The sequence below is a fragment of the Mytilus edulis genome, chromosome 9, assembly GCF_963676685.1.
Source record: "Mytilus edulis chromosome 9, xbMytEdul2.2, whole genome shotgun sequence".
NCBI lineage: Eukaryota > Metazoa > Mollusca > Bivalvia > Mytilida > Mytilidae > Mytilus > Mytilus edulis.
Genome location: NC_092352.1, coordinates 3,134,920 through 3,153,121, shown reverse-complemented (window position 1 = coordinate 3,153,121; position 18,202 = coordinate 3,134,920). Strand labels below are relative to the sequence as shown.

The 18,202-nt window shown below is 31.8% G+C and overlaps 1 protein-coding gene across 2 annotated transcripts in view; it reads left to right on the top strand.

Annotated features, from left to right (window-relative positions):
- Nucleotides 1–18,202, top strand: part of LOC139487481 (putative sodium-coupled neutral amino acid transporter 10) — a 75,555-nt gene that overhangs the window by 32,681 nt on the left and 24,672 nt on the right. For both annotated transcript variants that reach the window (XM_071272313.1, XM_071272314.1), the window contains exons 4-13: nucleotides 7,698–7,743; nucleotides 8,270–8,363; nucleotides 8,694–8,834; nucleotides 9,986–10,107; nucleotides 10,670–10,772; nucleotides 12,686–12,868; nucleotides 13,548–13,665; nucleotides 14,449–14,567; nucleotides 14,944–15,124; nucleotides 15,842–15,894. In XM_071272313.1, the coding sequence (XP_071128414.1) occupies nucleotides 7,698–7,743; nucleotides 8,270–8,363; nucleotides 8,694–8,834; nucleotides 9,986–10,107; nucleotides 10,670–10,772; nucleotides 12,686–12,868; nucleotides 13,548–13,665; nucleotides 14,449–14,567; nucleotides 14,944–15,124; nucleotides 15,842–15,894 (1,160 nt within the window). The remainder of the gene's footprint in view (nucleotides 1–7,697; nucleotides 7,744–8,269; nucleotides 8,364–8,693; nucleotides 8,835–9,985; nucleotides 10,108–10,669; nucleotides 10,773–12,685; nucleotides 12,869–13,547; nucleotides 13,666–14,448; nucleotides 14,568–14,943; nucleotides 15,125–15,841; nucleotides 15,895–18,202) is intronic.

The window sequence follows — 18,202 nt, the reverse complement described above, 5'->3', positions numbered from 1 at the left end:
TCAGATTAAAATTATTTTTGTAATTGAATACATTTGTAATTTCTATTGTTTTTTTTTAATTGAGTTGATATACCTGCATTATGTATACATTTTGACATAACTGGATGATTATCTTCAAAACTGTTATAGACCAATATATGTAAACAAGTAATTTTTAGGATTAGTATTATAGGATCTATACTGAGCCAAAAAAGTTTAGCAACAAAAATGAGAAATTTTATTTTATTACAAAATCATAGCAACATATAATTTTAATGATAACAAAATGGAATTAGGACATGTCAGAAGCAACATGAATGTTTATCACTCACATTCATGAGGATATTCTTTGTAAGGAGCTCGGGGTGGGTCAAAATGCTGAAATGAGTAGAGTGTTATTTAAAATCAATTTCTCAACCATGCCCTATGTGTACCAATGAAGGATTGGTAGGCACACCAGTAGCTGCCCTTAGTCAATGAACTACTTTTGTGGCCAGAAAAAAAGTTATTATCTAGCTGGCTACTATGTTATATATAACTAATTGAACACTTTTTTAATACTTTTAATTCTGGATTACAAAAAAATAGGACCAGAAAAAACTTGATCGTCGAATCAACCAAAAGTTTTGAAGTTGAACATAGGAAGTAGTGCTCATTAGGAATCCTTGTTCAGTTTATTAAGGCCTGTGCTTGTGGCTATGATGGCAAAGAACAATTGTATGTAATATTTAATCGCTGAAATTTTTTTAAGACAAGTAGTTTAGATTTCCCAAATGGCAAAAGTCGTAGGAATATTGTTTGTCAGATTATTTTTAATATATTAAAAATACACATTATTTTTATTCCATTATAAACTAGAGAACATTCTGATTCCAGTGATATCTAGTTTTATACAAGTATCTTTATTAATCAGTCCACCACTAAGGGTCACTTATGCATGGTCCCTAAAAATATGACGTCATAGAAAAAAACTGATGATTTCACCCTTAAAGGGACAAACAAATACATGTAACAACATATTGATGTTTTAGCATAGAAATATGTTAGCGAATGGAGTAAAATGATTTTGAAAAATATTGTACGGCATGTATACATCAATTTAAAACCATCAGTTTGGTATTTAATGCAAATGTTACAGATTTGTACATAGCAACCAGATATAAGAAAACCAGACTCTATGCGAATATTGAAGTTATTCATCTTTTTTGCGACGTCATGATATTTTTATTCAATCATTCATATATTTGGAACCAACAGTTGCACATGAAAAGTGTAGATTTTTTCAACTTTGACATTTACTACTGATCAGAGTAACATAAATTTGTATTCATTATATTATATATTTGGTACTTTTTATAGTCAAAACAGTACAAGTGCCATTCCTAAGAAAAACACGATTTCAATATTTTTCTCAACTCAGCTATAACTTAGTCATGTTAGTTCATATAATACTAGGCACAAAATATATTTTAAGTAACTTTATACATGCTTATTTCATAGTTTTTATTCTATTTATTCAAAAGAAACCCTATTTTATGATTCATTTTCTTTATAAAACTGATGAACATGTGATACAGAATATTTTTGGAATTTGCAAGTTAAACTGTTTGCCACACTGGCCAAAATGCAAATACTACGAAACATAGAAAAAGAGCTTTAGTTTCACTAAAGTAAGACATCATTTTTTAATCGGTATAGTGTACAGATTCAGAAAAGCTAAGAAATTTTAATATTTCGCATACAAAGTTTTGCCTTAACACGGACAATCTTTCACTAGCAATGCATGGATATAGTTTTGAACCAAATTGGAAATGCTAAATGAAGAACCAAGCCTATCAAATATGCTCGTTTAAAAGTACAGTTAATAAATTTGATAATGGAAACGGTGAATATGTCAAAGAGACAGCAACCCAACCAAAGAGCAGACAACAGCTGAAGGCCAACAATGGGTCTTCAACACAGTGAGAAAAACCTGCACAAAGAGGTGGTCCTCAGCTGGCCCCTAAATAAAATAATAGATGTCATACTAAACTCCAAAACATATAAATGAACTAAAATTAAAAAACATACAAGACTAACAAAGGCCAGAGGTCCCTGACTTGGAACCGGTTCAAAAATGCTGCTATGTTACACATGTTTTGTGAGATCTATATATGTAGAATAAAGAAACGCATAGCAATATGCACAGTTAAACTCATTATAAAAGAAATCTTAGGCCCTGTTCACACCAAACGCCATGTACAGTAAACATGTTTACATTTAGTGCAATGTAATGTACACTGGTTTCACATTAAATTTGTTCACATCTATACACCTTGTTTAATTACCTGTACATAAGATTTGTTCACACTTGTATAAAACTATGTGTCATTTAAATGTTCATTACGTAGAACGGACAACTTTTCTAGCAGTAAGGGAACGACCATTTGATTTAAAAAAAAAAAAAATGTTCTGGTCATAGAGATGATAAAAATAATTATTCTGAATCTAGAGTTTCCACATACATTTCAGTGTTAATCTAGAGTTTCCACATACATTTCAGTGTTAATCTAGAGTTTCCACATACATTTCAGTGTTAATCTAGAGTTTCCACATACATTACAGTGTTAATCTAGAGTTTCCACATACATTACAGTGTTAATCTAAAGTTTCCACATACATTTCCACATACATTTCAGTGTTAATCTAGAGTTTCCACATACATTACAGTGTTAATCTAGAGTTTCCACATACATTACAGTGTTAAATATTGAAAAATGATATTTGATTGCTGGCAGGGAAAAAAATTGAATAAAAACGTTCACGCGAAAAAAAAATCTGTGACAGAAAAAAAATACCCCCTCCCCGTTTTTGAAATTAAGTGGTTGCACCTTTTTGAAAGCCATTTTGACAATTTGCAGTAGTTTAAAGATACTAAAGATGTCTCGATTACACATTAAAAAGTGTAGGCTGCAGCAGCGTGCTTACAGACGAAGAAAAAAGATGGATCACTACATGTATTTTTATCTTTTCCGTTTCTTTCAAATGGTATGTCTTCTCCAAGGAGTTTTTAGAAAAGGGAGATGTTTATGTTTTTTTTTATTATTATTTCTAAGTGTCTTTTAACGGACATGAGATACTGGACAAACAATACAATTTACCTCACACTATTTAGCTCACCTGGCCCAAAGGGTCAAGTGAGCTTTTCTCATCACTTTGCGTCCGTCGTCGTCGTCATCATCATCTGTTAACATTTACAAAAATCTTCTCCTCTGAAACTTTAAAGGGTTAAATTTAACCAAACTTGGCCACAATCACCATTGGGGTATCTAGTTTAAAAAATGTGTTTGGTTGCTGCCACTAAATTGGTAATTTTTAAGAAAATTTTGCAGTTTTTGGTTATTATTTTGAATATTATTATAGATAGAGATAAACTGTAAACATCATCATGATCATAATGTTCAGCAAAGTAAGATCTACAAATAAGTCAACATGACCAAAATGGTCAGTTGACCCCTTAAGGAGTTATTGCCCTTTATAGTCATTTTTTACCATTTTTTTGTAAAGGAGTAGGTCCGGTAAGGACCGATTTTGGCCTCAAATTTCAAGTTCATCTGACGAAAGATTTTGACCACTTTTTAAACACTTAAGTGTCTATTTTATTTGAATTAATTAGTTTATGTGAAAGATTTTAACAGAATTAGTCATTAAAAACGATCCGATTCAAGCTCAAATATGAAAAATCTACCTAATATGCCGAAAAATGTCACTTTTCAGATGGTTTTTGGTAAAAATGAAAGTGGCCGCATCCGTGTTCATCCTCAACCTTTATATATGTTATGTATTATCATAAAATACAACTTACATTTCAATATTAAGGATGAACACGAATACGGCCACTTTCGTTTTACACGAAAAGCGTCTAAAATTTAACTAAAATGCTAGAATTATGAGAATTTCAGTAATTTAGCATGACTTAATGGTGCTAGTACCGAATTATGTGCATTTATTGTCAAAAACAGCCCATATTTATGTAGCAGAAGCATTCTACTGTCCAATAAATAACTAAAGGCTTACATTTTAACAATTTTGTAAAACTGCTATATTTTGGGGCCAAAAAGGGGTCTTACTGAACCTACTCCTTTTTGTTATCTTCTACAAAAATCTTCTCCTCTGAAACTACTGGGCCAAATTTGATCAAACTTAGCCACAATCATTTTTAGGGTATCTAGTTAAAAAAATATGTGCGGTAACCCGGCCAACCAACCAAGATGGCCCCCATGGCTAAAAATAGAACATATGGGTAAAATGTAGATTTTGGCTTATAACTTTGAAACCAAAGCATTTAAAGCAAATCTGACAAGCATTTAAATTGTTTATCAAGTTAATATCTATCTGCTCTGAATTTTTAGATGAATTAGACAACTGGTTGTTGGATTGTGGTCCCCCAATTGGTAATTTTTAAAGAAATTTTGCCATTTTATACGACCGCAAAAATTGAAAAATTTTTGGTTGTATATTGGTATCACATTGGTTTTTCGCACTTTAACTTTAGTAAAAGTGAATAGAAACCTATGAAATTTTAACACAAGGTTTATGACCACAAAAGGAAGGTTGGAATGGATTTTGGGAGTTTTGGTCCCAACATTTTAGGAATTAGGGGCCAAAAAGGGCCCAAATAAGCATTTATTTAGTTTTCGCACTATTACTTTAGTTTAAGTAAATAGAAATCTATGAAATTTTGACGCAAGGTTTATGACCACAAAAGGAAGGTTCGGATTGATTTTGGGAGTGTTAGTTCAAACAGTTTAGGAATTAGGGGCCAAAAAAGGGCCCAAATAAGCATTTATTTGGTTTTCGCACTATTACTTTAGTTTAAGTAAATAGAAATCAATGATATTTAAACACAAGGTTTATGACCACAAAAGGAAGGTTGGGATTAATTTTGGGAGTTGAGGTCCCAACAGTTTAGGAATTAGGGGCCAAAAAGGGGCCCAAATCAGCATTATTCTTGGTTTTCGCACCATAACTTTAGTATAAGTAAATAGAAATCTATGAAATTTAAACACAAGGTTTATGACCATAAAAGGAAGGTTGTGTTTGATTTTGGGAGTTTTGGTCCCAACAATGTAGGAATAAGGGGCCCAAAGGGTCCAAAATTGAACTTTGTTTGATTTCATCAAAAATTGAATAATTGGGGTTCTTTGATATGCTGAATCTAACTGTGTATGTAGATTCTTAATTTTTGGTCCCGTTTTCAAATTGGTCTACATTAAGGTCCAAAGGGTCCAAAATTAAACTTAGTTTGATTTTAACAAAAATTGAATCCTTGGGGTTCTTTGATATGCTGAATCTAAAAATGTACTTTAAATTTTTGATTATTTGCCCAGTTTTCAAGTTGGTCCAAAATTAAACTTTGTTTGATTTCATCAAAAATTGAATAATTGGGGTTCTTTGATATGCCAAATCTAGTATTTTTATTGTTTTATATTCTGTGAACCCCTGCATCCGCAAGGATCCACCCCGCCACACTTGCCTTGTACCTTACGACCAACAGCATGGATGATACCACAGACCAATACCAAGATTCCCGATCTTTTCCTGAAAATGATCAAGATTCGGCACTGTCCAAGAAGAGAAGGAGCAAGAGAAGAAGAAACCGCTACAACCGCTGATAACACTAATAAGAAATCAAGACCACCTAGCTGAATTTATGACACTACGCAAAATTAACATAAAGATTTAACAGAGTATTACAATACTTTACCACCGGTTTAGAAAGAAGAAACCTGCTGGAAGCTCTTACAGATTCAACATCAAACCACAGCAAAAGCTTTAAACATTAACACAACTCATAATTAAATATTTACGGATCTACCACTATTTTAATTTCCAAAATGTGCGACGATCATACACTTCACACCATTACCGACGCAATTGGAAGCAGTAACTCGAGGGTTCCAGAGCGAAGCCAGTTGACTGTACGGAATGAACAGTGAGGTGTTGTCCAATTTGGAATTCACTGACATGATTATATAATAACAATAACGTACAATACCACCAAAGACCTCCCATGAGATTAACTACACAGAACGGGATAGATGTCAACCACACGAGATGCTGTTACCATTCAAGAAAACACTGACATTTCTATTTATATATTTTCTATTTTAATTTACTTTCACTTTCACTTTCTTATTTACATAATGTCACCATAACTACTATTATGTAACTTACACTTCCGGTTAAACCGCTAAACCGCAAGATTCATACTTCACTGTCATATTTCTTTGTATAATTGTCCTGATGATGCCTATCTACTAGGCAAAACATGTAGACCCAATAAACAGATACTATGCCGTAAAAACATGAGTGTTGTTGTCTTTATTGTCGACACATTCTTTATTTTCAAGATGACTGTGAATACCGCGCGGTATCCACTCGTTTTTACCCTACCGCACGATCACCACTTCAGGTGTTGGTTCACTTGTATTTTTATTCTCTTTCTTTATGTATAATCTCTAATTGATTGTTTCTTCAGTTCGCTTTTATTACTTTTCCTCTTTAGACATTGTGGACTTCTTGTCTTCTTACCGTATATGCCCTAGAAATTTTTTGTCTACTACACGTTGCCAATTTCAAATTTCAAATTAAATTAAATAGATCCTGTCGACCACGCCATTTGTAACGACACAGGCCTTATGAATTAAGATGTATAAAAATATTAATGATAGTTTATTAAATTCTCCTTATATATATATATATCATCATAATATCACAACTATTTCTTCTGTTATAAAAATTTCACAGTGAAAATCTTCTAGTTTCAATTTATATAAATTTTAGGCAACGTCCTAAGTAAGGTAGACGTCTCATTGCAGATAATCGCAATCTTTATCAATCTTTCTGACAATCATAGCTGATCACAATAATCTTATAACATAATATTTGTATGTTCACAATTCTGTTTCTAATTACACATGTCACATTGTGTTCCCAAAAAACTTGTCAGTGAATGACAAAATTAAATGTCAACCTCTTTAAACTACCCCCGCTATTATCTGCGCAATTGCAGTCAACTTTAACCTACGAGAGTATCAAAAATCTCTTTTTACAATAAAATTAAAATCTATTTATTTTTATCTTTATCTTCTTTTTATATATTCTTTGAATATCTTAATCACTAAATAATAATTATTTTAGAGTAAAAATAATTTCCAAACTAAATTCCAATAACTATACAAAGGGAAACAATTCAATCTAAAAAAATATCAAAATGCTACAAATAGATGGTCAAATATTAAAATATTTATGAAAAATAATGGGACTAATGGCAGTCTTTTTGTTCGAAATATCTTATGTCATGTATGTCATGAAAGTAAACAGTAAATGTTTGATTAAAATTTTTACGGTGGATTGATTTTTCTAAGATAAAATTTTTGTTATTACAGATTTAGGAGCTTGACAGGAAATCATTATAACTTCTTTTTCTTTACCAAATCTAGGTTGGTACTATTACCTGGTATACAATAAGAGTTTCATTTCCTGTTACTAATACTTTGGGTTGCATCAAGTAAAAAAAGTAAAAAATGTTATATCATTTGATCTCTGGTGTAGAATTGTCACAAAGTCAATCTAACCACATCCTTTTTATAATCTATAAATCTATTTATATTTTTTATCAGCATATTAATGCACTAAAAAGTTATTAATTGCATAATTAAATTTTATTTTTTTAGCTTATTATACTCATGGTTCCCCAGGAAAAGTGGCTGTAGAAATTGGGTAAGTAAATTGAAGAAAAAAATAGTATTTTTTGGTTTGTTAGCTGTTTTGGAAAGGTAAACTTTTTCTGCATTAGAGGACACCAAGAACTTTCTTTCAAATCTGTTTGTTATCACACATTTGTTAATCATACATCATCTGTCTGCTGTCCCACACCTGTCTGCCATTCAACATCTTTCAGTTATTCCACATTACTCTTCCATTCAACATCCATCTGCCATTCCACACCTGTACGTAATTACACATTTGTCTGCCATTCCAAATTGTCTGCCATTCAACACATGTCTGTCATTCATCTGCCTTCTAATTCCTCAACAGCAGATTGCTTTTTCAAAGGACAGACTAAATTTTGAGGTTCTTTTTTTCACTTTAACACTAAATGATTGTATATTGTAACAAATGTATATACAATTACTAAAACATATTGCTATGCTTTTAAAAAATAAAAACACATTCCTTACAATAAGAGAACATAATGTTTACTTTTATAATTTGAAATGACTGCATGTTACTTTTTTTCTTTTAGTATGATAGGTCTACAGATGGGAACGTTAGTAGCTCAGGTTGTAATTATTGGTGATCTCGGACCAGCAATCATATCAAAATTTACAGGAATAGAGGTTAGTATCTAGGACAATGTAGGTCTCAGTATAATCTTTGGGATTTTGAACAAAAATATTTTTTTTACCCTTGATTTAGAAAAATTATAAAGTTTTATAAATCTAATGAATAAATTATTTAATGATAAATACAGAAGTTATTGCAATTTTTATTAATGCTAAAAATGTGACGACTTGAGGATCCCATTGATTAGAACTTATATTCTATTGTTTGTAGTTTTTCCTGAAATTGCAATAAAGAAACCTTTTTGCTAAATGCACTCAATTATTTCTAGAATTACCGTAACCTTAATTATGATCGATTACACAACACTTTTTTTCTATTTTCAGAATAGCAGTAGTCTGAGGACCGGACTGATAATATTAACATGTCTAGGAGTAGGTCTACCTTTAGGACTACTGAGAAATCTAAACTCCATCAGTAAAGCTAGCACTCTTTGTATTATATTTTATGCTGTTTTTGTTGTTTATGTAAGTATAGACTACCTTTAGGACTTCTGAGGAATCTAAACTCCATCAGTAAAGCTAGCACTCTTTGTATTATATTTTATGCTGTTTTTGTTGTGTATGTAAGTATAGATAATAATTATTAGTTGTCTGATTTATTTTTTTATTAAATAATACTTTTGTGCTCTTTTGTGGCAGTAATTTTTTATTGGTGGATAAAGTCTGAGTGCCAAGAGAGAACCATGACCTTTGGTAGGAAAGGTTAAACTCGTAGTCAATTATGAATGGAGTGGAATGCACCTACCATGTGCAGGATTCCAACTCTCATTCTTACTGCTGACAGGCTAGCAAACAGTTGTTTGACTATTTTGACTGATTGGCAATGAGACAACTATCCACCAAAGTTCAAATGAAGTTGAGGTAAGCAGTTATAGGCAACTGTACAGCCTTAAACAATGAGAAATACTTGTACTGTGTGGTCAGCTATAATAAGTCCTGACATGAAAAATATGAAACAATTTAATAGAAAACTAACAGCCTAATTTATAACAAAACAGTTTACTAAAAAAACAAATGTTACAGACATGAATAGACATCAACAACCACTGAAGTACAAGCTCCTGACTTGAGACAGGCACATAAAGAATGTGGTGGGGTTAAACATGTTTGTGAGTACTCAACCCTCCATCTAACCTGGCAAAGTGGTGTATCAGTACAACATAAGAAAAAACTATACAAATTAGTTGAAAAGTCTGACATCAATCAAAGTGGACATGCACAGGTACTTATACATACCAAAAACAAAAAGACACTTTAAGTACAGATCTGAGAGTACTCACAGTTACTGACAGCTAGTTCAAATCAAATGACAACTAATGAAAAAAAATAAGGTAACTTAGACTAAAATAACAATCAGGACACATCGAACATCCAATGGATTTAGGATGGACCTGTAGTTAGTTATTTAAATTTTCCTTAATTTAGATAACATTTGTAGATAGATATTGTTAGATATATAGCAAGTATGAATGTTGCAAAATGTTTTAAAGATTTTAATCACATTCTTAATATATACACAATTTAACGTAGGTAATATAAATAAAATGATATATATACTGTAAACATCAACCACAAGAATTATGGACTAATTTTTCTGTAATATTTATTTTCTCCAGATTGTGACGTTATCATTGCCAAATTTATTAGCAGCTAACTGGTACTCCAAAGTATATCTATGGAAGACCGATGGACTGTTTAAATGTTTACCAATATTTTCTTTTGCCTTTGGATGTCAAACGTAAGCTCATTGTAAGCTTCTTTTTATTTGAGAGTCAAGTTTGCTTTTAAAACCAAATTATTTCTAATTGTTGAGTTATGAACCTCTAATTACATATTTGGAATAACATATAAAAAACTTAAGTACCAGTATTTCAGTTTTCATACTACATGCAAAAATGTGTATGTTTATATAAAAAAAAAGATGTGGTATGATTGGCAATGAGACAACTTTTCACACGAGACCAAATGACACAGAAATTAGCAACTATAGGTCACTGTACAGCCTTCAACAATGAGCAATGCCCATACCGTATAGTCTGCTATAAAAGGCCCCAAAATGACAAAAGTAAAGCCATTGTTTATATTTGCTCAAAATGGATTATTGACTTGGCAGTAGAAGGAAGGAACTGTGGAATTAGAATTTTATTTTGAATGATAGAGGTGAATATTTGTGATTGGAAGTTTATTTGAACAACCTGAAAGAAACAACAACCTTAGTAGAATCTTTTTGCTTTTATATAATATGAACCATTATTTTGTTTAAAAAAAATAAAAAATAATGTATTTTGTCTATTTTTTAGGCAGCTTTTTATATTATATGATTCCTTGGTGGATCCTTCACTGACAGGAATGAACTCTATTGTTGGCAGTGCTGTTAATATGTGTACTTGTGCTTATTTACTAGTGAGTAACTTCTACAACATTATTTAAGGGAAGTAATTCTTTCTAAGAGTGAATTGATGCATACACAAACTTAAGTCCTTACTGAAAGGAAATTACTCATGAGTTTTAAAATGTTTAACTCAGGGGCTCTTCCATCAAATCAGTGTGGTTATATAGGAAGCGACTTCCTGATATTATACAACAATCAAAATACTAATTTGAATTTTTGAACTACACTGTACCCATCAAGATAATCCTTTTCCAATAGTTAATGTTCCATTCAGACCTGCCCACATTCTATTCAGAATAGCTCATAATTATTTTTCCCTAGACTCATGTCACTAAATTTTAAGTAATGCAATATTCATGCTTGGCTTAATTAAAATGAAGTTGTAACTATAAAAAAATACTGAACTCTGTTAAAATTTCAAAAAGGAAAGTTAAACAAATAGCAAAAAAATGAAAGTACAAACACATCAAACAAATGGATAACAAGTGTCATATTTCTGACTTGGTACAGCATACCTGTCAACTGACTCGTATTCTGCGGGTGTGACCCGAGATTTTCACAATTCTGAGGGATCACCCGGAACACCCGCCGGGTCATTGAAATAACCCGGGAATTCCGAAAATGACCCGATTTCACCCGTATTTCTTAGCCTTGAGATTGATTTCATAAGTAATATTCCCTCGAGAATATTCCTTTGAAATACCGGCAAATTCGTAATTCTTCCATGAACAGAAAGTTCATCTAGCTATGTAAACTGTCAAATTAAGTGACCCATTAAGTGCATGGCTTCACTTGACAGCTTTGGTGTCAAACACACTGTTAACTAACACCAATTACCTTAGCTTTAGGTCGTAAATAAATTGCACCATAATTGGTTTAAAAACTGAACTAGAGTTACTTCCCCATATTTGTCACCATTCAAAATTATTCCTTATATTTACGTTTTATGGGTGAAAAAGATTAAATCATAAAAATATAAAATTCAAATACATATCTAAAAATAACTTTTCATTATTTTTATACCTTTATACAATTTTATAAAAAAAGTTGAAAATTATTTTTTACATTTATACTTCCTTTAACTGTATTACTATATTTTATCATAGTCTAATTTCCTTGTTAAATGAAGTATGGTATGGTTAAAGGCTACATAGTCAATAGTCTCAAACATTAAAGAATTACATTAAATTCTAGTGTTTTATGATTGTAGTATTTTCTCTCAAAAAGTAAAGCACATAAGACTGAGTTACACAAATTTATAAAAATCTTTAACAGTGCAAGGCCATATAAAACAATAGGTTTGTTTGCCCAAACGCTACCTACCCAGAAAAAAGTTGCCTACTCAAATTATAAGAAAATGTACCATAAATACTGAAATTCAGCTCGAAAAAGTTCATACGCGTTATGACCTGAGATTTGATTCTTCAATGCATTTTCATCGTCACAGGTTGGCAGGTATGCGGTACAGACATTTTCTTATGTAGACAATAACAATCAAAACCAAGGAGTAAACAAAGACTCACAAATCCAAAAGACATTTACATCAACAGTTATAAATAATAAATAAGAAACAACACAAACTCCACTAAAAACAGGGAGTGAAATTAGGTGCTTCGGAAGGGTAAGCATTTCCTGCACCGTATACAGCACACGTCGTGTTATTTCTTTGTTAAGTTCGGTAATGATGGAAGGTTATTATGACTAAGTACTTTGAGCTAGCTCTAGAGTAACGTATCAATTGAGACACATATACTCTATATGCTGGTGCCGAACATGATGGATTAAACCTGAAATAATTGAGTTGTCTGTACGACCAAATCTTCCCCTCACTTGTTGACATTAAGTTACAATCAATGTTTTAAGTAGTTGCTTGTACAAACTTCTGTATGAAACTATAGATGCTTTGTTTATTTATATTTTGTAGGTTGGATTTTTTGGTTATGTTTGTTTCTGTGATACAGATATTACTGGTGATATTATTAACCACCTACCATTGACGATTGTGTCTGACCTACTTAAATTAGGATTTGTCATATCCATCGCTATAACGTTCCCTCTCATCATATTTCCATGTAGAGCTAGCTTATATACACTCCTCTTTCCACAAGTAAGTCGTGAATAAAAGTAATAATTTGTTTTTACTTTGCATCCAGCCTATTTTTAAGAACAGATACATTTCAAAAACAAAAATGTATACAACGCTCAATCAAAGAATCAAGACTTAAAGAAATTATAACCCAACAAAAAAAATGATAAAAGCAAGCAATCTTTGTTGTAATATGAGGTAGTTTAATTGTCAGGATTATTTGTAATGAAGCCAGATAAATTAGATTTTAGGTAAAATGTGTAAAAAAATCAGAAAGAGTGTACCATACAAGAATGAGTTATTATAAAAATAAGAAGTTGTGGTGTGATTGCCAATGAGACAACTCTCCACAAGAGACTTAATAACACAGAAAAAAACAACTATAGGTCACTATATGGCTTCTAAAATTACCAAAGCCCATACTGCATAGTTAGCTATAAAAGGCCTGAAATGACAAATATAAAAAAAAATCCAACAAGAAAACTAATGGCCTAATTTATACATAAAATAATGAACGAAAAACTAATATGTTGCACAATCACAAACAACAACCATTGAATCACAGTTAATTTTATGTTAACATTCTGCCACATGGTAATTTACCTATATTTTCCCCTGATATATTTGTAGACGGCCAACATCTATTGGATACACTGCACATTTCTTATTTCTTTTAAGATAAAAATGTAATGTTTTACAGAGACAAAAGATTGGAGAAGAATTGGAACAAAGACCAGTTCTACCAGAGATTCATTTCAAAGTACTAACAGTGCTGATAGTCATGTCTGCTGTTATCACAGGCATATTGGTTCCTAACGGTAAGATTCAATTAATTTAATCCTCATTGACTATCTCTTGTATCTTACTGATTGTGTCCTTTCTCTATTGTGACATTTAAACGTAATGTGATTTCTCATGATGGGTAATTCATGCATAGTAGGATATGTAGATGCACCTAATCTTGCTTTAGAAATTCATGTGATTCCCCCAGGTTCTGTCTGTTACCTTCATTTGTCTCTTCTGAACTAGTTGACAAGAACATAGGTCTCAAAAACTTTTTTTGACTGGTGGTCCTTGAAGAAAATCTGCAGGTCCTCGCTATCCTTTCTATTGCAAATTACCAAAATTTTTTGGTCCTTCCCAAAAATGTGGTGGTCAAATCCCTAGGACCACCACGATCAAATCCCTAGGAACACCTCTTATCAAGAACTCTGTAGGTGAACTACTGTCTCCATAATTTATAACAACTGTATTATCTACATTTCAGATATGTGGATTTCCATATTAATTGGTTTTCGTTTTGTCATGTTTAAAGGAAATTGCAATCATTTGAAGTCAATGGGAACCTTAAAATATGAATAACAGAATTGTAAAATTATGAAATTATAATAATACAGCAATAAAGTATGCATAGATGGTGTTGCAAAGTGAAATTGGTTTTGTTTCTTATTTATTTAGTGTCTTTACTATGTGTTAATCAGTTGTGTATCCATGTCTTGTTTCATTGGTATTTCCTTAAAAAGTATTCTGATTTAGCATATAATGTCTTTCATTATTTTACTTTAATAATATTCTTTAACAAGTCTTTTATGTGTTTTCAGTGGAGTTTGTTTTAGCAATAAGTGGTGCTACGATGGGAACATTAATTTGTTACATATTTCCTGCCATGTTTTTCCTACGTGTGATGACTGGATCATCTGAAGGAAAAAATCTGGCACAGGTAAGTTTTTATGCACCACCTATGGGCATTATGTTTTACGTCTTTGGGTCAGTTTGTTTGTTCATTCGTCCGTCCGTCTGTCTCTATCTGTTCATCAAGGTTGTTCTTTATAAAGTTGAAGTCCAATCAACTTGAAACCTAGACTTACTTATTACACATGTTCCCTATGATATGATCTTTTTAATTAAAATGTCAAACTAGTGACCCCAATTTCACAGTCCAATGAACATAGAAATGTTTTAATATTCCGCATTATCTTATTTTATATGTGTCTATGTAATAACCATTATATAAAGATTCAAATAACAAGAAATCAGATTGGTATTGGCTAATAAACACATAATGTTTTACTTTAATTAAACATTTTTATTTGTAGTTTGTATTTGTGTGTGGTTTTACTATCATGCTCTTGTGCACGTACACAACCTTGAACTCACAAGACAAAGGTCATGTGATACAGCCCCCAGCAGAGATACTAAATCCAACACCAACCTTACCTATATTAAAACGACAAGCCCCATCTCTTCCCACCCTAGGGAAGAAAACACCTTTAGCAGGTTAGTGTACTAATTATATATAATATTAAAAATGATTAATGTTATCTATTGTGTACAGATTATCAGGTTTTGTGGATTTATATATTGTAAATGATCACTTTAAAAATAAGGAGATGTGGTATGATTGCTAAGGAAACAACTATATACCATAGTTAAAAAGAAGTGGATGTAAGCTATTATAGTTAGAGCAGCAAGCTTAACAATTTTCATATTTTGCCAAGATGCTGACAGTTTTCAAATAAAAGTTGTCAGTCACTGTGAAACTTGTCATTGGTGAATAACTGCATCAAGCTAAAAAAATCTTCATATTGTGTCAAGAGGCTTACAGTTATCAATATCAGCCTAAAAAACTTATCGTTGTGGTCAAACTTATCAGATATTGGTTAATCTTATACTGTTAATGATAAGTCTGGCCACAGTCGTAATATCTATTTTGTTGCACCTGGTTAGTCCTTAATTATCACATTGCAACGGAAAATTTATATTGTTGGAAAAACACAACAGAGTTCTAAACTTTTTTTAATAAGATTTAATGTCATTTAGATAAATAATTATTCTTATACTAATTTTGATCATCACAAAATATGTTTTTAGAAGAAGAAAAAAATAACAAAATTCACATAAATATATCAGACAACTGATTAATTCCGTTTTCATTTGTATATGATATGTTATAAGTAAAAAATATGCACAAATATTGATACAAATTATTTACAGATCCAATAAAGGAGAGTAGAATTGAGCCACCAAATCCCAGAGCTCCTATTGAGGTAAGAATGGAAATATTTTATATTTGTTGCATATTATGGTCAACATTCTAATTATACCAGTGTATACATTTATTGGAAACATTACTTTCGAACAGCCATACAACTTTTTCCAGGAATAACACTTGTTTATGACAATGCTGAAATTTATTTTTTAAACTATACAAAAACTTGTTATATTAATAGTGTGAGAAACTTAGAACATTTACTCCCATTGATATTTACTTATGATATAATAAATAATAGATCAAGAATGTTTATTATTAGCTCACCTGGCCCGAAGGGCCAAGTGAGCTTTTCTCATCACTTGGCATCACTTGGCGTCGTCGTCGTTAACTTTTACAAAAATCTTCTCCTCTGAAACTACTGGGCCAAATTTAACCAAACTTGGCCACAATCATCATTGGGGTATCTAGTTTAAAAAATGTGTTCGGTTACCCGGCCAACCAACCAAGATGGCCGCCATGGCTAAAAATAGAACATAGGGGTCAAATGCAGTTTTTGGCTTATAACTCTGAAACCGAAGCATTTAGAGCAAATCTGACATGGGGTTAAATTGTTTATTAAGTCAAGATCTATCTGCCCTAAAATTTTCAGACGAATCGGACAACCGGTTGTTGGGTTGCTGCCCCTGAATTGGCAATTTTAAGGAAATTTTGCCGTTATATGGTTATTATCTTGAATATTATTATAGATAGAGATAAACTGTAAACAGCAATAATGTTCAGCAAAGTAAGATCTACAAATAAGTCAACATGACCGAAATGGTCAGTTGACCCATATAGGAGTTATTGCCCTTTATAGTCAATTTTTAACCATTTTTCGTAAATCTTAGTAATCTTTTACAAAAATTTTCTCCTCTGAAACCACTGGGCCAAATTTATCCAAACTTGGCCACAATTATCTTTTGGGTATTTAGTTTAAAAAATGTGTCCAGGGACCCGGCCAACCAACCAAGATGGCCGCCATGGCTAAAAATAGAACATAGGGGTAAAATGCAGTTTTTGGCTTATAACTTAAAAACCAAAGCATTAAGAGCAAATCTGACTATTAGAAAATTGTTTATCAGGTCAAGAGCTATCTACCCTGAAATTTTCAGATGAATCTGACAACCTGTTGTTGGGTTGCTGCCCCTGAATTGGTAATCTTAAGGAAATTTTACTGTTTTTGGTTATTATCTTGAAAATGATTAAAGATAGAAATAAACTGTAAACAGCAATAATGTTCAGCAAAGTAAGATTTACAAATAAGTCAACATGACCGAAATGGTCAGTTGACCCATATAGGAGTTATTGTCCTTTATAGTCAATTTTTAACCATTTTTCGTAAATCTTAGTAATCTTTTACAAAAATCTTCTCCTCTGAAACTACTGGGCCAAATTAATCCAAACTTATCCACAATCATCTTTTGGGTATCTAGTTTAAAAAATATGTCCGATGACCCGGCCATCCAACCAAGATGGCCGCCATGGCTAAAAATAGAAGATAGGGGTAAAATGCAGTTTTTGGCTTATAACTCAAAAACCAAAGCCTTTAGAGCAAATCTGACAGGGGGATAAATTGTTTATCAGGTCAAGATCTATCTGCCCTGAAATTTTCAGATAAATCGGACAACCCGTTGTTGGGTTCCTGCCCCTGAATTGGTAATTTTAAGGAAATTTTACTGTTTTTGGTTATTATCTTGAAAATTATTATAGATAGAAATAAACTGTAAACAGCAATAATGTTCAGCAAAGTAAGATTTACAAATAACTTATAAGTCAACATGACCGAAATGGTCAATTGACCCCCTAAGGAGTTATTGTCCTTTATAGTCAATTTTCAACAATTTTTATAAAATTTGTAAATTTTTACTAACATTTTCCACTGAAACTACTGGGCCAACTTCATTATAGATAGAGATAATTGTAAGCTGCAAGGATGTTCAGTAAAGTAAGATGTACAAACACATCACCATCACCAAAATACAATTTTGTCATGAATCCATCTGCTTCCTTTGTTTAATAGTCACATAGACCAAGGTGAGCGACACAGGCTCTTTAGAGCCTCTAGTTATTGATACTTCTTACAGAATTTTACTGTATATTCGGTGAGTGAAAATGGGGATGTCTGCTTCAATGGATTTACTATGAAAGCATTTTTGTTTAAAGGACATAAAGGCGAAAATCAATTGCAAATTTTTTTTATCTGACTCAGAATAAGTCCTATGATTATTGTGTTTCAGTGCTTACTTAATTTTTAATAACATTTTAAAGATAAAAAAAACCTTTCATAGATAACTCAGCAGGAAGTTTTGAATTGGATTTAATTT